General features: G+C 37.7%; 1 protein-coding gene across 1 annotated transcript in view; it reads right to left on the bottom strand.

Annotated features, from left to right (window-relative positions):
- Positions 1–19,502, bottom strand: part of TOX (thymocyte selection-associated high mobility group box) — a 115,431-nt gene that overhangs the window by 92,535 nt on the left and 3,394 nt on the right. Inside the window, exon 2 of the mRNA XM_009995535.1 lies at positions 4,730–4,972. Within this exon, the coding sequence (XP_009993837.1) occupies positions 4,730–4,972 (243 nt within the window). The remainder of the gene's footprint in view (positions 1–4,729; positions 4,973–19,502) is intronic.

Raw genomic sequence — 19,502 nt, forward strand, 5'->3', positions numbered from 1 at the left:
GCCAGTGGTCTTTTCTGTAAGAGGAACATATTAGAAATTCATGCAGCTCTAATATATTTGAATTCATTGATATACTGCAGTCCCTATAGACCTAAAGAAACATTTTTGTTCCAGTTTCATATGTCCTGAATATTACCTACTGATGCACTGGTTGTCAAAACAGTTGTACAGTAGCCTTTGAATTCAAAGTGCGCCTTGACTGTATACTAAAAATAACAATAAAACTAAGTATATACATTATGATGGCTTTTGTTGCCAGAACAAGTAAAGTGTTTGGGAAATAAGTCCCTTGATTTTATTGCCTTTTAACATCTTTTCCACATTAAAATTCAGACCCAGAAATTTGAAGCATTTTGAGAAACTGAAATCTCTTATATTTATTTCCTGTAAATTTTCTATTGTATACTATCATGAATCACATTTTCAAAAAGATCAGCACAAGATTATAAATGAAAGGACACAAAAAAAATAGGTCTTTTTTTTCCTCTATATAAAAACAACACTATGATTTTTAACCCTGGTTTCTTGGGGAATAAAGCAATCATCTACAGGAAATACTAAAGAACCTGAAATGTCTATAATATTCTTGATAAAATGAACACACAGTAAAACTCATTTTATAGAGCACATCCAAAAGCATTTTTTATAGATAAATGCACATTTGCATAGGTATGGTATATCCATGCAAACAGAGAAGTGTTTGCAGTCCAAATTCTGTGAGTTAGATAAATCTACATAGGACTGCCTCCAACTGTAGTAAATCAGGAAGGGATTTCTATTCCATTATAAAGAAACAGAAATGCCTAAAGGACAACCAGTACATCTTTGTTAAACAGCTCTATCTATATCTAATTGGATCCAATTAGGAGTCAGGAATAGAAGTTGTGTGCATTTTGATGGAGGACTTTAGAGAGTTCCCACATATGACCAACCATGCTGGGGTTGGACTGTGTATCCACATCATGTGTCACATTCTCCACAACTTCTGTGGATTTCTGAACTCCCAGTATCCAGATATAACAAATGCCTAAAGAAATATGCATGTGCCAGCATAGTATAAACTAGCGTGTATGTGCATGTGTGTATATGCCTGTATGTCACCCAAGCGGAAAAAAGAAACACACAAACACAGAAGCCAATATATGAATTAACAACACAATAATGAGAATGAGAAAATACTAATGGTTTGTTTTGCCTTGTTTTCTTTTAAGCAGTGTAACAGTAAGTTCAATCAATCAAAAAAACTTCAAAGATGGCTAATTCCAAATTTAAGTTTCAGACACAGTAAATGGCAACAGGAAATTTTTCATTTCCCAGCATTGTCAAATTTTTCAGAATTAATTCCCACAGTGTAAAAAATCTGTAAGAAGCTGATCCCTAATAAGAATTCACTGAACTGGTAGTGGACTCTTATTGTGTGTGTTTAAGCACTTCCAAAGAGGAGAATTTTTATGGAGCTTGGGGCAAATCCTGCAATCCTTAAAGGGATTTCATCTGCAGCTTGGAGGGAATGCTGCACAATACAAAACCAAGACTCCTAACAGGAGTAGTTTTGAAGTATTTTTAAGAGGGGTACATTCTCAATTTTCAATATGTCCAAAATCTTCATCTGAAAGCATCTGGCAGCTGAGATGAAAGAAAAATGCTTCAGTCAGTGTACAAACTATTCTCCTATTTTGTTTTGAGTTCACTGTGTTTCCTTTCTCTTGTTTGGCTAGCATTAATTAATGCTTTGTCTGTAAAAACACCCATTGAAAACCACTCACCAGTTTTAACACAGAAAAAAAGGAAGACATCATTGCTAAAATACCAAGATAGCTTAAAAACTGGCTAAAAAGAAGGATGTTGAAAATAATAACAATAAGAAAAAAGAAGACCAAATTCAATCAGATGCATATTTCACTGCAGTTGAATTTGTCTCAGTGTAAGTAAAACTTGCTGAAGACATGAAATTAATTGGGGATAGAAAACAGCCAACAGATTCATATCTAAGAACATTTTTTTTCTAAAAATACTTACTAATGCCCTGAAAAAAAAAAAAAAAAAAAGCAAGATAGATGGTTCCAAATGCACTAAGCAGTAGCTGATATACCGGAAATTATACAGCACAAGAGTTCAGATAGATTGGAGAAACATACATTATTTTCTATATGAGGAATATAAAAGTGATTTAGGCAAGTGCTTGTTAGATGGATCAGAGCAAGATAGATGGTTTCCAAATGCACTAAGCAGTAGCTGATATACCGGAAATTATACAGCACAAGAGTTCAGATAGATTGGAGAAACATACATTATTTTCTATATGAGGAATATAAAAGTGATTTAGGCAAGTGCTTGTTAGATGGATCAGAATCTGATGAGACAGTAAAAATGAAACTTAGAGATGAGTAATAGCAAGAGAAAAGTCACACTGAAGAAAAAAATGTAAAAGGTTCTGGATTTTTACAAAGCTAAGTAAAGAGTGCTAACTCTACAAAATCCTCTGTCTTTCTTCAGAAAGGGAAGCCAAAAGGACAATGGGCCCATTCTATTCACCAAAGAAGTCACTGAATTCACTCAAGAATTAACTTCAGTTCTCTCCCTCAAGTTAATTCCTCTCAAGTTATCAAATTTAAATCAGGGGAACTATACTATCAAACAGTGTTTGAACCACACAAAATGGTAGTGCTAGCATCCTACCAGTTGTACTAACATGAGATGTAGCTTAATCCCCTTGACAGACAAACTAACTTCATTTGAAACTATTGCCAGTTAAGAGGCCATCTTGTGTGCAAAGGGCATGTGAGTTAGGGATAACAGTTGACTCAGCCCATGGTGTTTCATGAATCACGCTTTATTCATTGAACGAATCCTCAGAAATGACTGATAAAATTTAGCATGTTTTCTTGAGGTCTGATTTTCATTTTTTCTGATCCACACTAAGTCCTAATAGCAAAATTATCTACTGTTATTATTCAGCTTTTTTGTATTTGAACTCAATGCAATAATTCACTGCGATGATATACAAACTCTCGAGGCCCTTTGTTCAGAGCTTGTTGCAAGAGGCTAATGTGGAACATCAGAGCTTAAAAGAATCCCAAGTTTTCAGCCACTTACACAGCTCAAAAGAGACCAATTCAGTGAAATACTGCTTGTCTTGACTGCAGTACCAAGCATTTCTCTTACATTTTCAAGTCCTTTCATAGTTCTGATCCTCAGAACCCCACATAAGATTTAGCTCATCTTTAATGCATGCCATTAGCTTTGTAGAAATACAAGCAAAATTCAAAACATTTCCATGAAGTATATTTATATTTCTCTATGAAAATCTGCCCCATCCTCTACCCTCTCATTATTGAACATAACCCTGGCGTCAGATTCCAACCACAAGCAGAAAGTGTGCAACATCCTAGTAAATCAATAACGACTAAGCAGCACATAAGCAACCAAGACTAGCCCCCCTGAGATACAGCGTGTTGGACAACCTCAGAGGGAATGAAGAGCTTCTCAAAACCAAGGCAGCTTTTAATTAAGTGGCAATGAAGCCCTGTGACAAAGCAGATTTTTGTTGCAAAGTGACTGTTTTCCGGCCACCACAGAGCCCAGCCCCCAGCTCTGAGGCTGTTAGGCTGAGGTGCTGATGTGCAGCTGAGCCTAGATTCCTCAATCCCCAAACCTTTATATGCTGTCTCAGTTCCCAGGCTCCCAGGACTGTTTTATTTTTCTTAGGTAATGTGATGGGAATTCAGCATGCTGGAGGGCTAAAATGCCTCAGGCTCTAAGAGCAGAGCCTCTTGGCTGGGACACAAGGTCCTAAGTCTCTGAATCTCTGTTGAGAAACCCAGACCCTTGGATCTCTAGGAGCGGCAGATCCTTAACTTCAGCTGTCCAGATCTGCCGTTCCTGGGCAGCCCATCTAGCAGAGTGCCTGATGTCCAGTGAACCCTACACAATGCCAGGCACCATCCTCTTCCATGGGATTTTTAACTCTTTGGCCTAGGATTGTACATAAAATAATGCCCTCTTCAGAAAAATGGTCTTGTCTGGAGCTGCTATGCAAGAAGCATACTAATTATTTGTAGCGCCCACTTGAAAATGTAACATGCAAAGTAGTTCTGCAGTTGTTGTGAGCAATTTGACATTCAAAGAAGTGATTTTTAATGCCAGACTTCCCAAGATTACAACCATAATGACTATCTGACAGACTTCATAAGCAAATTGCCCTGTCATTTCAACTGGATTCTGTCTGGTTAAGGACGGGGGAACTGTAAAAAGGCTGTAGGATTTGGCCTACACTCAGAAGTAACATTTGCTGTTTTCCAAACGTGCAGTAAACAAAAAAGGAGATATTAAATTTTTTTACATCTCTCTGCACATGCAAATGAGAATGGAGGAGCCTTGTCTGAGAAACACAGAACAACGGCCATCTGGATCCAAAGCCAGCTCCAGCAGAAGTCAAAACCTTGAGCTTCCTTTTGTTATTATTTACATCCATGTAAAGCAGAAGTAATTCTGCTCAAGGCAGCAGGGGACACTCTGGCTTTGAGGAACTCAGCTGGAAAACTCACCTCTGTTGGGGGTAGGATTTGACATAGGGAGTGCCTGTGTATGTAAAACCCAGCATCAGGCCAGCTTGCTCCACAACTTCAGTGGTGCAGGAGCTGACCCCTCCAAGGATTTCAGACAGATCTGTATTTCTACAATTTCACAACGTAAAGTAGCACAGAAGGGAAAGACTAAAAATGCTTACCACAGAGAGGGAATTGGAAAGCAGTGCCCCGTCCTGGCCAAGCATGTTGGAAACTGTAATTTCGGGTAGATCCATGTTTTGTGGGTGGAATGGAAGCAGGCCATTGTGGTTCATGGGATGACACAGAGAGTGGTAGCCAGACTCTATCTCATTCAAGTGCACCAGGGAGTGGTCAGGCAATGACGGAGGAGTTATAGGAGGTATGTTAAAATCTTCACTTTCAAGACTTGGGCCAGGAAAAGACTGGGGAAAAAAAAAAGGAAAATCATATAATACTGAATAATAATAATAATAAAAGTCACATAAACTAAACAAAAAGAGTCCATAATTCTGAGCAGGAGCTTCAATTTAACAAAGAGAATATTTCAAACACCCTTATATTAGAACAGCTTCCATTAGAAAGAGATTTTTTTTTTTTAAGAAGCTGAATTCAAACAGATTTCAGGGATCCTATTAAATTTTTCCAAGTGTTCATCTAGCTGAATATCTTTTTCATGGAAATTGTGGAAAAGGGAATGCAATTTATAAAATTAACATTGGCCCAAAATGGTTCATAAGACTCCCTGCTTCTCAGATCAAGAATGATATAGTCAAGAAGAAAGATACCACTTACATATATTACCACATTATCATGCATTTGTTCTGCCACCAAGAAAAACAAATATATGCAGAAATAGTATATATTTTGCATGAATATACACTGTGTTCATAAAAACACATCTATGGTATCTCAAAACCATAGATTTTTCCTTGCTTAATATATAAACTCAACTACACATACATTTTGTCAGTCATCTAAATTAGTTACTCCACCAAGAAACCGTTTAGTCTTTTGTCTGCTGCCATTAAGTCATCCAACTCAATTTGATCCAAGGAAAATCCACAAGCAAAGTCAGAGTAATGCAACAAGGTGGATAATTGCTGTTATTTATCTACATTCTTCATACAGCAGGTAGCCTCATTTGGGTGACAGGGGTCGGTATGCTTATATTTCTTAAATAAAAAAGGTGAGCAGGGTTAGATACATGATTCAAATCAAGAGTTAAAGGAATCACTTGCAGTGGTTCAGCCTGAAAGCCTGCTCTGCTTTTCTGAGAATAGCCACAGTTCTCATCAACTCTGCAAGTGATCAGTCTTTGCACATCCCACGCCCACAGTCATGAGGTTTATAGCACAGAGACTACTTCCACTTCTGCCCCTCCAAAGGAACTCAGCCCTGCTCTGAATGCTGATTTTGTTAATTCTGGAGATGCGAGAATTTAAATACATTCTGCTCCTGTGAAGTATGTTCAGGAAAGGCAAAAATCAGGGCACAATTTCAAAGAGCAGCTATTAGGATAAAATGTTTTCCCCAGTAAGAGTTCGCAAATGGAGGACAGTGTGGTGTATGAATTCATGCAGAAGGACAAAGGAAGAATCAATGCCCAGTTATAAATGAAGGGGGCTTTTATTAGTCATCATAGTAATATAGTCCTCGCTGATGCCTGAGGTTACTCTTCTCTGTACAGGCATGGATATAAAAACTAAGTCAGACCAACAACAATGTTTCAAGTTCTCAATGAGCTGCTGAAAACAGAAGAACCTATTACAGTGCACATTGCCATGGGTTTGTTTGCTTTGCTTGTTTCTCAACAAAGTTCACATCTCTATTACCTTAGTATGAAAAAGAACAGGAAGGGTAGGCTGCAAAGGCCAAAGTAAAATCCCAAAGAATGAAAAGAACAGGATGGGGAGAGGAAAAGGCCTGGCAGCCATATTGGCATCCCTTTGCATGAGGATTTTGATTCTGCCTATGGTTTCCAAATGTGTTTCTTATCTCCAGCATAGGAGTTTGCCCTTTCATTGCTCCTGCCCTCTCCTTAAAGGGAAGCTGCGAGTCTACTGGCATTGGGAAATCATGCCTGCCCCTGCTTTTAGAGACATCAGCAGAGCCATCTCCTAGGGAGGAAATACATACATTAAAACCAGACCCTGACTAAATGGAGAGGAGACTTACCCATGACAAAGAGAACGTGCCATATTTGTTCAATCACAATGTATCAACTGTGCAAAACCAAATAAAAGTATTATGAAAACTGCATACACAGTTTGCTAATTAGTATAAAATTAAATTGATGATGAAAAGAAAGGCATCTAAACTGAGCTTAAGGTCTAATGCCACAATAAAAAAGCAGCAAGGAACAGAAATGAAGGACAACACCCATAATGTTCTTCTAAACCAGCACTACCCCACACAAGTACACTTAGATTTTGTTACTGTAATCCCAGTGATTTTAGATCCATGTAACCTACAGCTACCAGGAAGGGATTAACTACCTGTGTAAAGAAGACTTGTTGTGCTCAACACTTTCTTTTCTACTGTCCCAAAAGACTGATGGCCTAAAAAGAGTTTTCTCTCCCATGATTTTGCAGGTACAAAGAAGTCTTAACTCAGCATTTGTTTTCTGACTGTCACTGTCCTGCAGTAAAAATACCTTATGCTGCACCTTTGCTGAACCAACACCTTCTAGAGAAGTAAGAAAGATCTGTTCTCCTACTTTCCTTGGGCAAGAGTAAGACAAGGATCTACAGTATTCTCTCACTGCTTTTTTTTAACAAAAGGAAGGGACATTTGCTACCAAAAGGAAGTATTCCTAATCCAGTTATTGACAGGCTGGATGTGCCTATACCATTAACACTGGAGGCATTTAGCAACTCTGCTGTCTTATTTGTACACTCTTTTTGCATGCCATATGTGTATGCTTCAGGTTTTACTTTAGTTAGACTTTGATTTGCTGTGTTTCAAATGTGTCTTTAATTAGTAACACTTCAGAAATGGTGGAAGCAATTGAACTGCCATCAGGACATTAGCTTCACTTATTTAATAGGAAGTAAAACACTAGTGGCATAAAACTCCACAACTCAAGTTGTGTCAAGTGTAAATATATAATAATATTATCTACATCATATGCTAAGCATTTTAAATAGGCAGTTGCTCTCTGATTATTTCAAAAAAATTGTATCATGGTTATTGCTTGCGAACCAGTTAAAGTGTATTTGATCCTATATCACCTACCACATCACAGTTTGCTATGCTTAAATAAGCTTCTTAAAGTAGCATGAGTAGTGTAGCAAAGGTATTAATAACACACCAAACCAACATACAATTCAAGCATTATTCTTCCTATAATTTTTTTCCTACAGTTTTTTCTTTTTCCTTTTTTCTTTTTAAGCATAAACTATATTACTACTTGAATAAAGCTAGGCAGAATTCAAGCTATATGCTAATGGTATGGACATATATTTGAAAGTATCTGGAAAGCACCCTATCCACCTAGCATTTTCAGCCAATTTGGTATTTCCACACTTACTATGTGTCTATCTAACATATATAGACATCATTTCCTCAGGGAATCTACTTCAGCAGTAATGTGACAATACTCCAGTTTGTGTTGTTCAGGAGCACAGTTCAGATCCATTTAGTCACTTGGCACACTGTTACATCAGAAACAAATAATCCTATATACAATTGCAGCAAACTTAACATATCCCATGAAGAAGGCTGTTGGAACTGCAAGTGGAGAGAACAGGACATATGCTTGACCTCTTGTCCTGCCAATAGCAGCTACACACTTCAAATACCCTCTCCTACTATTCTTCCATCTCTTTCCTTGCCATTAGGAAAGTCTTCTTGAGGAACCATCTAGAGTCCCCTTGATTGAACCGATGCAGTGCTGGCAATGGGTTCTCCTGGCAAGTCATGTGCTTACTCAAAAAACATATAAGGGATGTCCAGCATGAGGCCAGGCCTGAGGTTTTCCCTGCAACAAGAGCTCCCACTCCTAGGTCAGTCACCATATGGTCCCTACCCCTGGGCTTTCTTAGAGCATCTCTTCTTCCAACCCAAGTAATTTACCTGGAATCTCTAATGAAAAGAGTTATCAACCATCAAGAATATTAGGGAAGACTCTACTCCCTGCATGCAAATACAATCAATAAATACAGCTCAAATGTATTAATAACAAATAGCTTCAGCTCTGATAGGTTTTTTTTGGGGGTGGGTATAGAAAGGTTAGGATTTTCCCTGCCTGCCTCCCTAGGGTTTATTCCTTCATAGTTGGCTTTACTATCCACAGGATTTTCTCTATTCAAAAAGACACAGAATAACTCCTTTTTCATTCTACTGGTCACAGAAATACTAGCAAGCTTGCCTTTTTACTTCTGAATAAAAAAAGTAAAAAAAAAAAAAAAAAAAAAAAAAAAAAAAAAAAAAAAAAAAAAAAAAAAAAAAAAAAAAAAAAAAAAAAAAAAAAAAAAAAAAAAAAAAAAAAAAAAGTAGCAGTAAATGCTTTATTTACTTTACTACAGAGCTGCTAGGAACTTTGCCAGTGGTTTCGCTTTCATCTCATGACTGTGGGAATGATCAGCTCTTCAGTTTAGAGGAACTTCCTGGACTTTTATTACATTGCAGAGAGAAAGCCTTCTGCAAAGTAATGCCATTAAATCAGCATTGAACAGACACAGGCTTTAATTTTACTTTATTATGAAGAGGATTTTTGAGACACCTGTATTTATTATAAGCTGATTCCAGTGTATTTCAGATGGTAGCTACACAGTGGGAACCTCAGAATTGAACATTCTTAAATTTGGGCTATTTGCAGACATGAAACTATGAAAAAGCTGATCAAATCAAGGATGTCTTTCCAAAGCTAAAGGACAATATTTATGTTTATGGTTAAATATTTGTAGCATTTCTGCCTTAAAGAATGGCAACTATAAAGCAGATAATCTTTTGAGATGGACACTCTGAGGTCAAAAGACCTCATTACCTATGTCACCTTAGCCTATAATTTTATGAGAAAAGCTTGCAGAATAAAATAATATGAACACTTAACCCTAAGTCACTGTCCAACCCAAGTCCCAGCTTTTGTTCCTGAACAATGACCTCGTTGGTCCCCTTCAATTTATCTTTTATACCACTTAGCCTGGTCAATTTCAGCAACAAGCTATAGAAGGGGGACAAAACTTTGGAGGGGGAGGTATATGTCAAAGGTCAGTCCTCTAATTTAGCACCACGTAACTCAAATTAGGGCTAAGCATCCTGCTGTGTTAATAATGCACATAAAAGAAATTTTAGTATTTATTTTCCAGGAACCCAGATGCCCACTGTCACCAGAAAAAGAAGGGAAATCCTAGCGCAACCTGCTGCATAATAACTGAGGAAAAGAGAAGTAAGGAGAAAGAAAGAAAGAAATATAAACCCCCTTTTGCTTAAGTACTGTACAGTGCTGAATGCATACCAGCCTGCAAAATGTACTTATGTTTCAAAATAATTTTAACAGAACTTAAACAAGTAATCAGAGAAGGAAAACCAAAGGAGATGCCTCAAAGAGACCAACCGCAAGAGGCAGCAAGCATTCAAACATGTAATATAAATCCCTCTGGAAAGAGCAGAACTGTTACAATAACATCACAGAAGACAACACACATTAAGACTAAATCGTGTGTTCAGTGGTTGCATCAGGAACCATGAATATACTCAACAGAATTTGGTATTAGCAACATTTCCTGAAAAATTGGGGGTTTTCCTATAGATATTTAATTGAAAGGAAATCAAAGGTACTGCCAACTATGTAGAGCATGTCTTAATTTTTCTTTTGCACCAAGGCTCTTGCATCTGAACTGTGGAAAGATGCCAGTTTTTAAAAGACAGATGCTTCAGGCTGTCTCCTCTTCTATTATTGAACACCTCGTTACGTAACTGAAACACAAATCCAGAGTAATGCAGTAACAATGAGATCATTAGAAGAAGAAAAAAAGCAACGTTCCTTATGTACATTTGAAAGTTAGGATAATACATTAGATAGCAGATACTTCCAAGAGTTTTAATACATTCAACCTTATCTCTGATTTCTAAATGCAGGACCTTGAGAAGCAAGTGTTTTTCAGCTTCTTTTGTCTCTGCATGAGCAACGTTTGATAGCTTGAGACTATAATGTATTACTGTGGAAACCTTCAGTCTGTTACATAAATCATCTTAACACTCTACAAGAATTGTCCAACAGTGCCATTGATATGTTCAAGTCAATGATCCTGCAAACAATTTTTTTGGGTTTCTTCATACAGTAGACAACAGCAATAAATCATATTCATTTAACAACACACAATATACTAATTTATCAAGCAATAGCTATCAAAAATATATTACAGGGGAAGGTATAGCTTTTTTTTTTCTATTGTGTTAATCAATTTCTCTAATTTACATTAGGTAAAGGGCAAAGCCTCAAGCAAAACATTAATTTTCCAGTATCAGATGAATTCTATTTTCAAGAAGCAAAACGTGCTGACAATGATATTATTGATTAAACACAATCACAATTTCAAAGTTAACAGAATTATACTGAAAAGCAGACTTTTTTTTAAGATTCCACTCTTGAGAGTCTTTTGTTAATTACATTAATTTTATACTATTTCCAGCTGTTTGCTGGAAAACATGTTTTCAATGAAGGTCTTAAATTGAAATGCATTTTAAAAATGAAAATAAGCAGAAGCACAAATATTATAAAAGATTACAAGACCTGGGCTTTGCAAATACCAATACTGTAATAAAAGCATTTAAACTTCCCCTCAGACAAATACCCAGCTATGCATTTTTATTATTTAGAAAGTTTAGGTTAGTTCACAAGAGAATACCAAGTCTTCTTTTAGATTCACTGATCAACCTCTGGAGAAAATTGTGGAGCCCTAGGCACACATGGAGCATCCTTAGACCTCCAATCTGGAGTTTTTCCCCACTCACCTGCACCACCTCTGCACCCTCCTTAGCCTTGTCCCTGGTGGGGACAAAAGTGTGGTCATTGTTTGACACCCTTTTTATAGTTCCCTCCTGAAAATAAAGGCAAAATAATAAAGCAAAAATAAAGGTTCTCCTCATGTGTGACAGGCCCTAAGAGTGTAGCCCTCAAAAAGCAGCACTTTGGGGGTGCTCTAGCAGGACCCCTACATAAACACTGGCTCCTGCTCGTTCACTGATTTGAGGATGCTGAAAGGCTGGGTGGACTTTCAGCACAATAGGTTTCTGCCATGCTACCTCCTAAAGACAAGTAGAGAAACTCCACCCCTCATAGCTATTGCTTTAGGCTGTTTACAAACCAGGAAAAGGAGACAAAGAATATTGACAAAATTTCCTTTGCAACAATAGGAGTATATTATTATTTTAATTATTATTACTACTATTATTGTAATTATTTCTCTTGTTCTTATTTTTATTGTTGTTTTTATTGTAATAAAAGCAAAGGCTGTTAAGGTAACTTGGGATCCTATTTGACAAGGTTTGGTCCGTAATATACTGCAGGCAGTATTACTTATGGTGTAAACTTGAACTTAACATTACAAGATACACTTCTATAAATTAGTCACTAAGTCTGCTACATACTCTTTTTCAACTAGAGATAAACAGCATATTAAAATAAAACACATTTTAGAGACTGTTTTTGCAAGACATATCTAAATTATGCTCACTACAAAGTACTGGCAATATGCATATTCAATAAACAGAATTTAACCTAAAAAAATAGGAGTTGCATCCTCACAAATCCCACTGGTTGAAAATATAGATGATATACCACATTTAACCTGTCAGAAGCCTCATTAGCGTCATAGACTCTAAACCAGCAATCAAGACGGTGTACTCTTCACATGTTTACAGTTTTAAATGCTCTTAAAATAGCAGTGGTATAGATTTACATTTAAGTATTTCCGTTTAGGAAGCAAGCATTCTGTCTAAATTTCCAGATCTTTTTTTGAGAAAGACACTTAAAGATGAAATTAGGTTGTACCCAGGGCACACAATGATGAAGGGAAAAGAATCCTTCTCTTGTCTTTACTTAGAAGGGCTTCAGAACAATAGATTGTTTCTCAGTATTCAGAAGGACAGTGGGTTCTACCTCTCCTAAATGGCTGTTGAAATTTCCAGAAAAATATCTGATTTAATGTAAAACGTCTCCACTTGAGAAAAGTAAGATCAAAACAGAGGCATGGCTAGTCTTTGAAATTCTCCTGATTTTATAACGTTTAACCCGGGGCCAATCACAGGAAAAGCTGAAAGCTGAGGGATATGGAAGCTCTGATTCTTATCAGTGGTCCCACTGACTCTAGATGCCTAGATTTTGGACCTATGACTTTTCAGTAACAAGGTAAATGAAGGCTCAGTATATGAATGAGTAAAGATTATTCAAGCAAGTAAAACTGGCAGGATCTGTCCCACTATTAACAAAGTATCATATAAGCAGTAAGACTGCTGAGACCTCAGTAATAATAAGCTCAATTGTACTAATGTTAAACTAACTATCAGTAGTGTAGTACCTATTAAGACGTTTTTATAAACTGCAAGAAATATGTGAGCTATTATAATATATAATTCTGAAAAACAGACTTCTATGTAAGAAGACAATTTAAGAGGAAAACAGCATAAACAATAGTAACTTGTGTGCTGAAGTGAAGCATCTTTTTAATTTTGAGTAATGAAGATGTCAAGCCAAATGCTAGAGTAGTTTAACTTAATTAGGTGGCCTATTTTTCCAGGCAGCCTTTCATTTCCCATTGAAAACTCAGCTTGTATGCAAGGCAACAAGAGCAATTTTGTCTGTAATGAATACCTCTGGGACTCCACGGAGTGATCATTTGAATGTTACAGTGAAGACTGGTTTGAGTAACTAGTTTGGGCTTGTTGAGATGCCAGACTCTGGAAAACTAACTAGATTAATCAAAGCCTGCCATCTTATCGGTTTATTTGGTCAGGGGTCGACAGGTCAAACCGACTCTGCTGCAGCAGCCTTTGCCAAAAGGGACAGTATAATAGTAATTGGTCTAATTTGTAGTTCAAATTCACGTAACTCTTCCAGACATTTTACAGACCAAAAAAGTTCATTTTTAGTGAAGCTCAGTTGAAAAATACTGCCTTAAACATTTCCCATGGTTACATCCCATAATTTATCCACACTGCTGACCTGTGGAGTTTCCTGGAAAGGAAACTACATAACTAAGATATATGATGTCTATAATCTGTTTTCACATGCTAAAAAAGTTGTACATGAAGGAGTTGAGGGAAACATTGTGAAGGATATTTTACACTGGTTGCTCATTAAACAGAAAGTTCTCTCATGTCATGCATAGCAAAAAAGCAGTGCCTTTTCTGGTAGGGGAAAAAATATCTCTGGCTTTTGGACAGAGAATTCATCATTTGATGATTGATTTTCTGCTTACCTTTTTCATGGCAAAATAATAGTTTTTGTTATTTTTACTTTATTGATTTATAGTGGGCCTATCACTGAAGTTCCTATCGTCTTGATGATACACCTAAGAGAAGATGCACTGTTTACATTATTTCCCTCACACTTGCAACTCTTATATCCTCTATATAACTCTGAATATCCAAAAATTTTTTTTTACTGTAAGAGTGACAGAGCACTGGAACAGACTGCCCAGGGAGGTTGTGGAGTCTCCTTCACTGGAGACATTCAAAACCCACCTGGATGAGTTCCTGTGTGATGTGCTCTAGGAGACCCTGCTCTGGCAGGGGGGTTGGACTAGATGATCTTTCGAGGTCCCTTCCAGCCCCTAAGATTCTATGATTCTATGATTTAAGAAAAATACTTTTAACTGATGCACAAAATCACTGTGTACACAACAGGGTCAAATTCACAATTTTAGCATTACTCTAGCAGCATCTGTCCTTTACTTCTAAAGACGCAAAATTCTGGTGCATGGCAATTACCCTCCAAACCTGCTTTCATTAAAAATTTTTTAGTTCACACGGTTGTGAAGAGAATAGAAGCGCAAAGTTTCTACAGCCAGAAGACAAATAGAAGGATGAAAAATCTGTTATTCTTGCCGAGATTTCTGATGTGATCTCAATTTTATAGATCCATGCTAATGATTCTTGAAGGCTGGAGAGGGACAGTTTTGTTTATACAACTGTAATTATGGTATGTTTGCTTAGGATCCTTAGGGAAAAGATTTTATCCTCTTTAGTGTTTTTACAGTACATGCTATAGAATAGGCATTAAATTGAAGAAGCATTAAGGAAAAGTACATTTAAATAACTTCTAATTCAGAGATAAGTAGGTCATATACATTTCTTTTTCTGGTCAGAGTACAAGCTCAATACACTCTGAACATAACCCAACCGAAATTAATTTGAATAAAGGAGTGTAAAGGTTTTTCCCGAGTTATGTCTTTTCCGTGAAATTTGAAAAAGGTCTTCAATACAGGTCAACAGACCACAATTTTAACTTTTTTTAATAAAAGTGGAGACATTTGGTTATAAACATGTAAAATATCCTTGAACACATACACAGTGCATGTGCATACATTTTTAATTAAGTCTAAAGTCATTCGTACATACTTATATAACACATCCCAGCAGAGAAGGACTTGGGGGTGATGGTGGATGAAAAGCTGGACATGAGCCATCATTGTGCGCTCAAAGCCCAGAGAGTCAACTGTACCATGGGCTGCATCAAGAGAAGCATGACCAGCAGTTCAAGGGAAGTGATTCTCCCCCTCTACTCTGCTCTCATGAGACCCCACCTGTAGTATTGTGTCCAGTTCTGGAGCCCCCAACACAGGAAGGACAAGGACCTGTTGGAGCGAGTCCAGAGGAGGGCCACAGAAATGATCAGAAGGCTGGAGTACCTCTCCCATGAAGACAGGCTGAAAGAGCTACAGTTGTTCAGCCTGGAGAAGAGAAGGCTCCAGGGAGACCTTATACCAACCTTTCAACATATAAAGGGGCCATATAGAGAAGATGGAGAAAGACTTTTTACCAAGTCCTGCAGTGACAGGACAAGAGGCAATAGTTTTAAACTGACAGAGGGCAGATGTAGATTGGAGATTAGGAAGAAGTCTTCACTGTGAGGGTGGTGAGACACTGGAACACAATGCTCGGAGAACTTGTGGATTTCCGATCAATGGAAATGCTCAAGGCCAGGCTGGACGGGGCTTTGAGCAACCTGGTCTAGTGGAAGGTGTCCCTGCCCATGGAAGAGGATTGGACTGAGTGATCTTAAAAGATGCCTTCTAACTCAAACCAATCTAGGATTTTATACGTGTATATGTATAAATATACACAAAGCCTTTTTAATGCAACTGTTGGTATATTTTTATGGGGAACTCCGTTCTTTCCAGAATCCATACCTGATGCTAATTAAAAGACTATGTTCTATACTAAAGGGAAAGATAGGGCAAAATTACCTCTACCTTGAATCACTCATTCAGGTTTTGAAAGACCTGCCTGGTGTTTTTGTTTCCTTGAAGTCATTTAACCCTCCATGCCATTTTTAGAGGGTTTTTTGGAAAGTTGCATCTATAGCCTATGGAGCATACAGAGGAAATGGAGGATACTAATTTTTTTTTTTTAATTAAAAGATAATAGACCTGGAAGAGGGAAGTGGAATATGGTCCAAAACAACCCTGAATGCAGCCAGCAGACTGAACATGAGGCACTGCCCTCTTGCTGTGCAGCAGCCTCTCAACTAATGAGCAAAGAGTTCCCAGCTTTTGAGCAGGATTGCCCTGGACTTCAAGGTAGTATGTAACTACAGGACAACAGAGAACCACTTAGTGACTCTCCATCCAAGAATACTTCTTTTCCTGAATCCTTTCCAAGGTAGCCAACTCCTGCCTTACTCTTCCGACTGCAGCTCTAGAAGATCGACAACAGGGAAGAGTTGTATCTTCTGGCTATAATGGTATAAAGTACCCTGATATTCTGGTCTGCCTACAGGGAATGATCAATACAGAGCAAGAGAGGACAGCTATTATGTAGTATTTATCCATCCTTACTTGACATGAGCAATAGTTGTCCCATTAATACTCTAATAAAGTAGGGTATAAACATGTAAAAAAAGTTAGGGATATATCTAGGACCATGTGAATATGACAACAAATGGCAGGGGAACCCTTTAGTTTACTATTAATATGAAAAATCTCTCTGTTGGATGTCATTCTATCTTATTTTACCCTGGAGCTGTGCAGGACATAACAGTTTTGATACCCATGATGCCCACTGCATTAAAGAGCATGTATCTTAAATGTATCCCTGGCATAGCTCTGGGAGAGAGGAAACGACCATCTCTCTGCAAGCAGTATTCCCTCTTCTGCCTCTAGTAGCTCTTTTCTTTCCACTTTGGCAATGGGGGTACTGTCCCAAACCATTATCTCCAGCCTGGTTCTCCTCCCTTCCTTTTGGATCCTTCAGGGGATTTGACAGCTGGATTTATAACCCTTAACTTTTATCATTCCTCAGGAAGGCTACAAATGGGCCGAGGTTCTGTGCAAGAGAGTCCTGAATTACATTCTGCATTGTGACTAGGTAAAAATGTAAAATAAACAATATAATTTTATACAGTGCTGTGCATGGTTCACAAATTACAGGAGAAGGAATTACATGAAGAACAATTAATCTCTGAGATTCCAATTATAGGTGTGGGGAGAAAACAAAATAGTAATGAGAATCTGAAAAGCAGAACAGTTGACATAGTTTTATTTTAAAATGATAAATATTTTCAGATCCAAGTGCAATTAGTAGTGAAAATGCCATGTAGTTCTACTATGAATGTTTGCTAATATGGCTGGCATAACTCATTTAGGAGATGCCTGCAGTGCAGAGTCCTGTACTACATATATCATAACCAAAAATACAGTACTTACATATATAAAATGTACACAGAGACAACATTGCCAAACAGCCTTTTGGGACAGTCTAAAAGAATATCATTAATTTTTACTGTATACTTACACTTCTGGCTCAGTTCCAGCACCGGCTTTCTGTAAAAATCATTTCAAGTATAGAATTATGCTATTTGCTTGCAGCAACATCACAGGAACAGTAGTGAGCCATATGTTGCTACTTAGCAACTTAGTCTATAAGTCCCAAAGCATGTACTGATTTGAAAACTGAACAGAAATTATAATTGTTGTGGGGTGCTGTGAGGCAACTTGTCTTGGATTACCAAACTACACAGATGTTTGATGTTATATAGCAAAAGGAACAACACTCTATTTTTCCTGCCCAATGGCTGAGCTTTTATTTATGTTAGCCTAAAGGGGATAAATTGATTAAAACCCGTAAAATAATAAAGGCAATGTTTTTCTGGATATGAACAACTGCAGTAAAAAGAAAGAACTAAAGTGCAAAGTTCAGCTATTTCAAGGTAATTGAAACATTTCTGATGCCTAAACTTTATTTTCTTCTGCAACACAATTTAATTTACAGCCCCCAAATTCCTCAAAATGCTGGATTCTAGGAAATGTAGAGGGGAAAAAGCAAAACAAGCAAACTAACTTCTTGGGCTTAGAACCAAAGCAAGGCCATGAGCATGTCTGCACACATCAGGACCCCCAAAATCCTACCATTGTAGTCACATAATTCGGAAGACAGCCTAGTGAAAACTCCTCAGTCTTTGGTGTTGTATACCATGACTCAGTTTGCCAGCCTACCTCCCAAATAAGCTGTGTCAGACTCTGAAATTAGAAAACAGTACTCGTACCTGACTCAGTCAGCATGATGATAGCTTTAATAAAAGTTGCTAACAGGACTATGCATCTCCTAACCTGCAGGATTCATATTTTAGTTAACAGATGTACATTCATTAAGGAAAGTAGAGAAATTAATTCCTCATTCTGATAGGACCCTCATCTCAGATCTTCCAGGGGAACAACCAAGTTACTGGGGAACTCTTGCTGAGGTCATGCAACTGCAAGACTCTTGAAGACAAATGCAAAATGGGCACATGAGAAAACTCTATGGATTACATGGCTATGCTATCACCTGGGAGAGAACATCTTCCTATCTCTTCTTATGGGATTATTTATTTTCTATTGAATAACAGTGAGGGGAAAATGAACAAACATTCTTGAAAAAAGACCAGAAAATACAGTCACATCTCTCCCCCCCACCCCCAGCAAACTATACAATCTGTCATGCTTTTTTTCCAGAACAGTGAATATTGTATCCTGTCCAGTTTTAACAACCAGATTGGATGTTGAAATGGTAGTCAGTTTGCCAGTTTTGGGTGACCACCAAATGTTTACACCTGAGATAGGAACAATGCCCCATTGCAGTTGGCACAGCCCTCACCAACATTTTCACTAGAGAGCTGCTCAACTCCTTTAGACGAATGACTAGCAGCTATTTACATCAGGAATAGGTTTGGGAAGGCTTCTCTCACAATTTGAGTTCTTACCTGAAGAAGAGAGGGGCAGGATTTCCAACACACTCCTGGCTTTCTGCTCCTACTGCGGTTTTTGCCTCCTTTTAAAAATAGTTATTATTAAAGGCTTTCATCTGTGTTCACTTAAAAACCACTGCAACAGTGTAAGCACCATGAAAGCATTACAGTGAGATGCAAAAGCTCAGCTAGAACTTAAACTAGCCATCTTTGTAAAGGATAATAAGAAATGTTTTTTATAAATACATAAATAACAAAAGGAGGCTCAGGGAAAATTTTCATTCCTTATTGGATGAGGGGGGGAACTTTGTAATGGAGGACAAGGAATAGGCTGAGATGCTTAACACCTTCTTTGCCTCAGTCTTTAACAAAAAGAATAGCTACCCTTAGGACAACTGGGCTCCTGAGTTGGTAGACGGGGATGGGGAGCAGAAATCCCCTCCTGTAATCCACGAGGAAGTGGTTAGGGACATGATGTGCTACTTAGATCCCAACAAGTCCACGGGTCCAGATGGGATTCATCTTAGGGTGCTGAGGGAGCTGGTGGAAGAACTGGCCCAGCC

Source organism: Chaetura pelagica, unplaced genomic scaffold (assembly GCF_000747805.2).
Source record: "Chaetura pelagica isolate M959 unplaced genomic scaffold, ChaPel_1.0 scaffold83, whole genome shotgun sequence".
Classification (NCBI taxonomy): Eukaryota; Metazoa; Chordata; class Aves; order Apodiformes; family Apodidae; genus Chaetura; species Chaetura pelagica.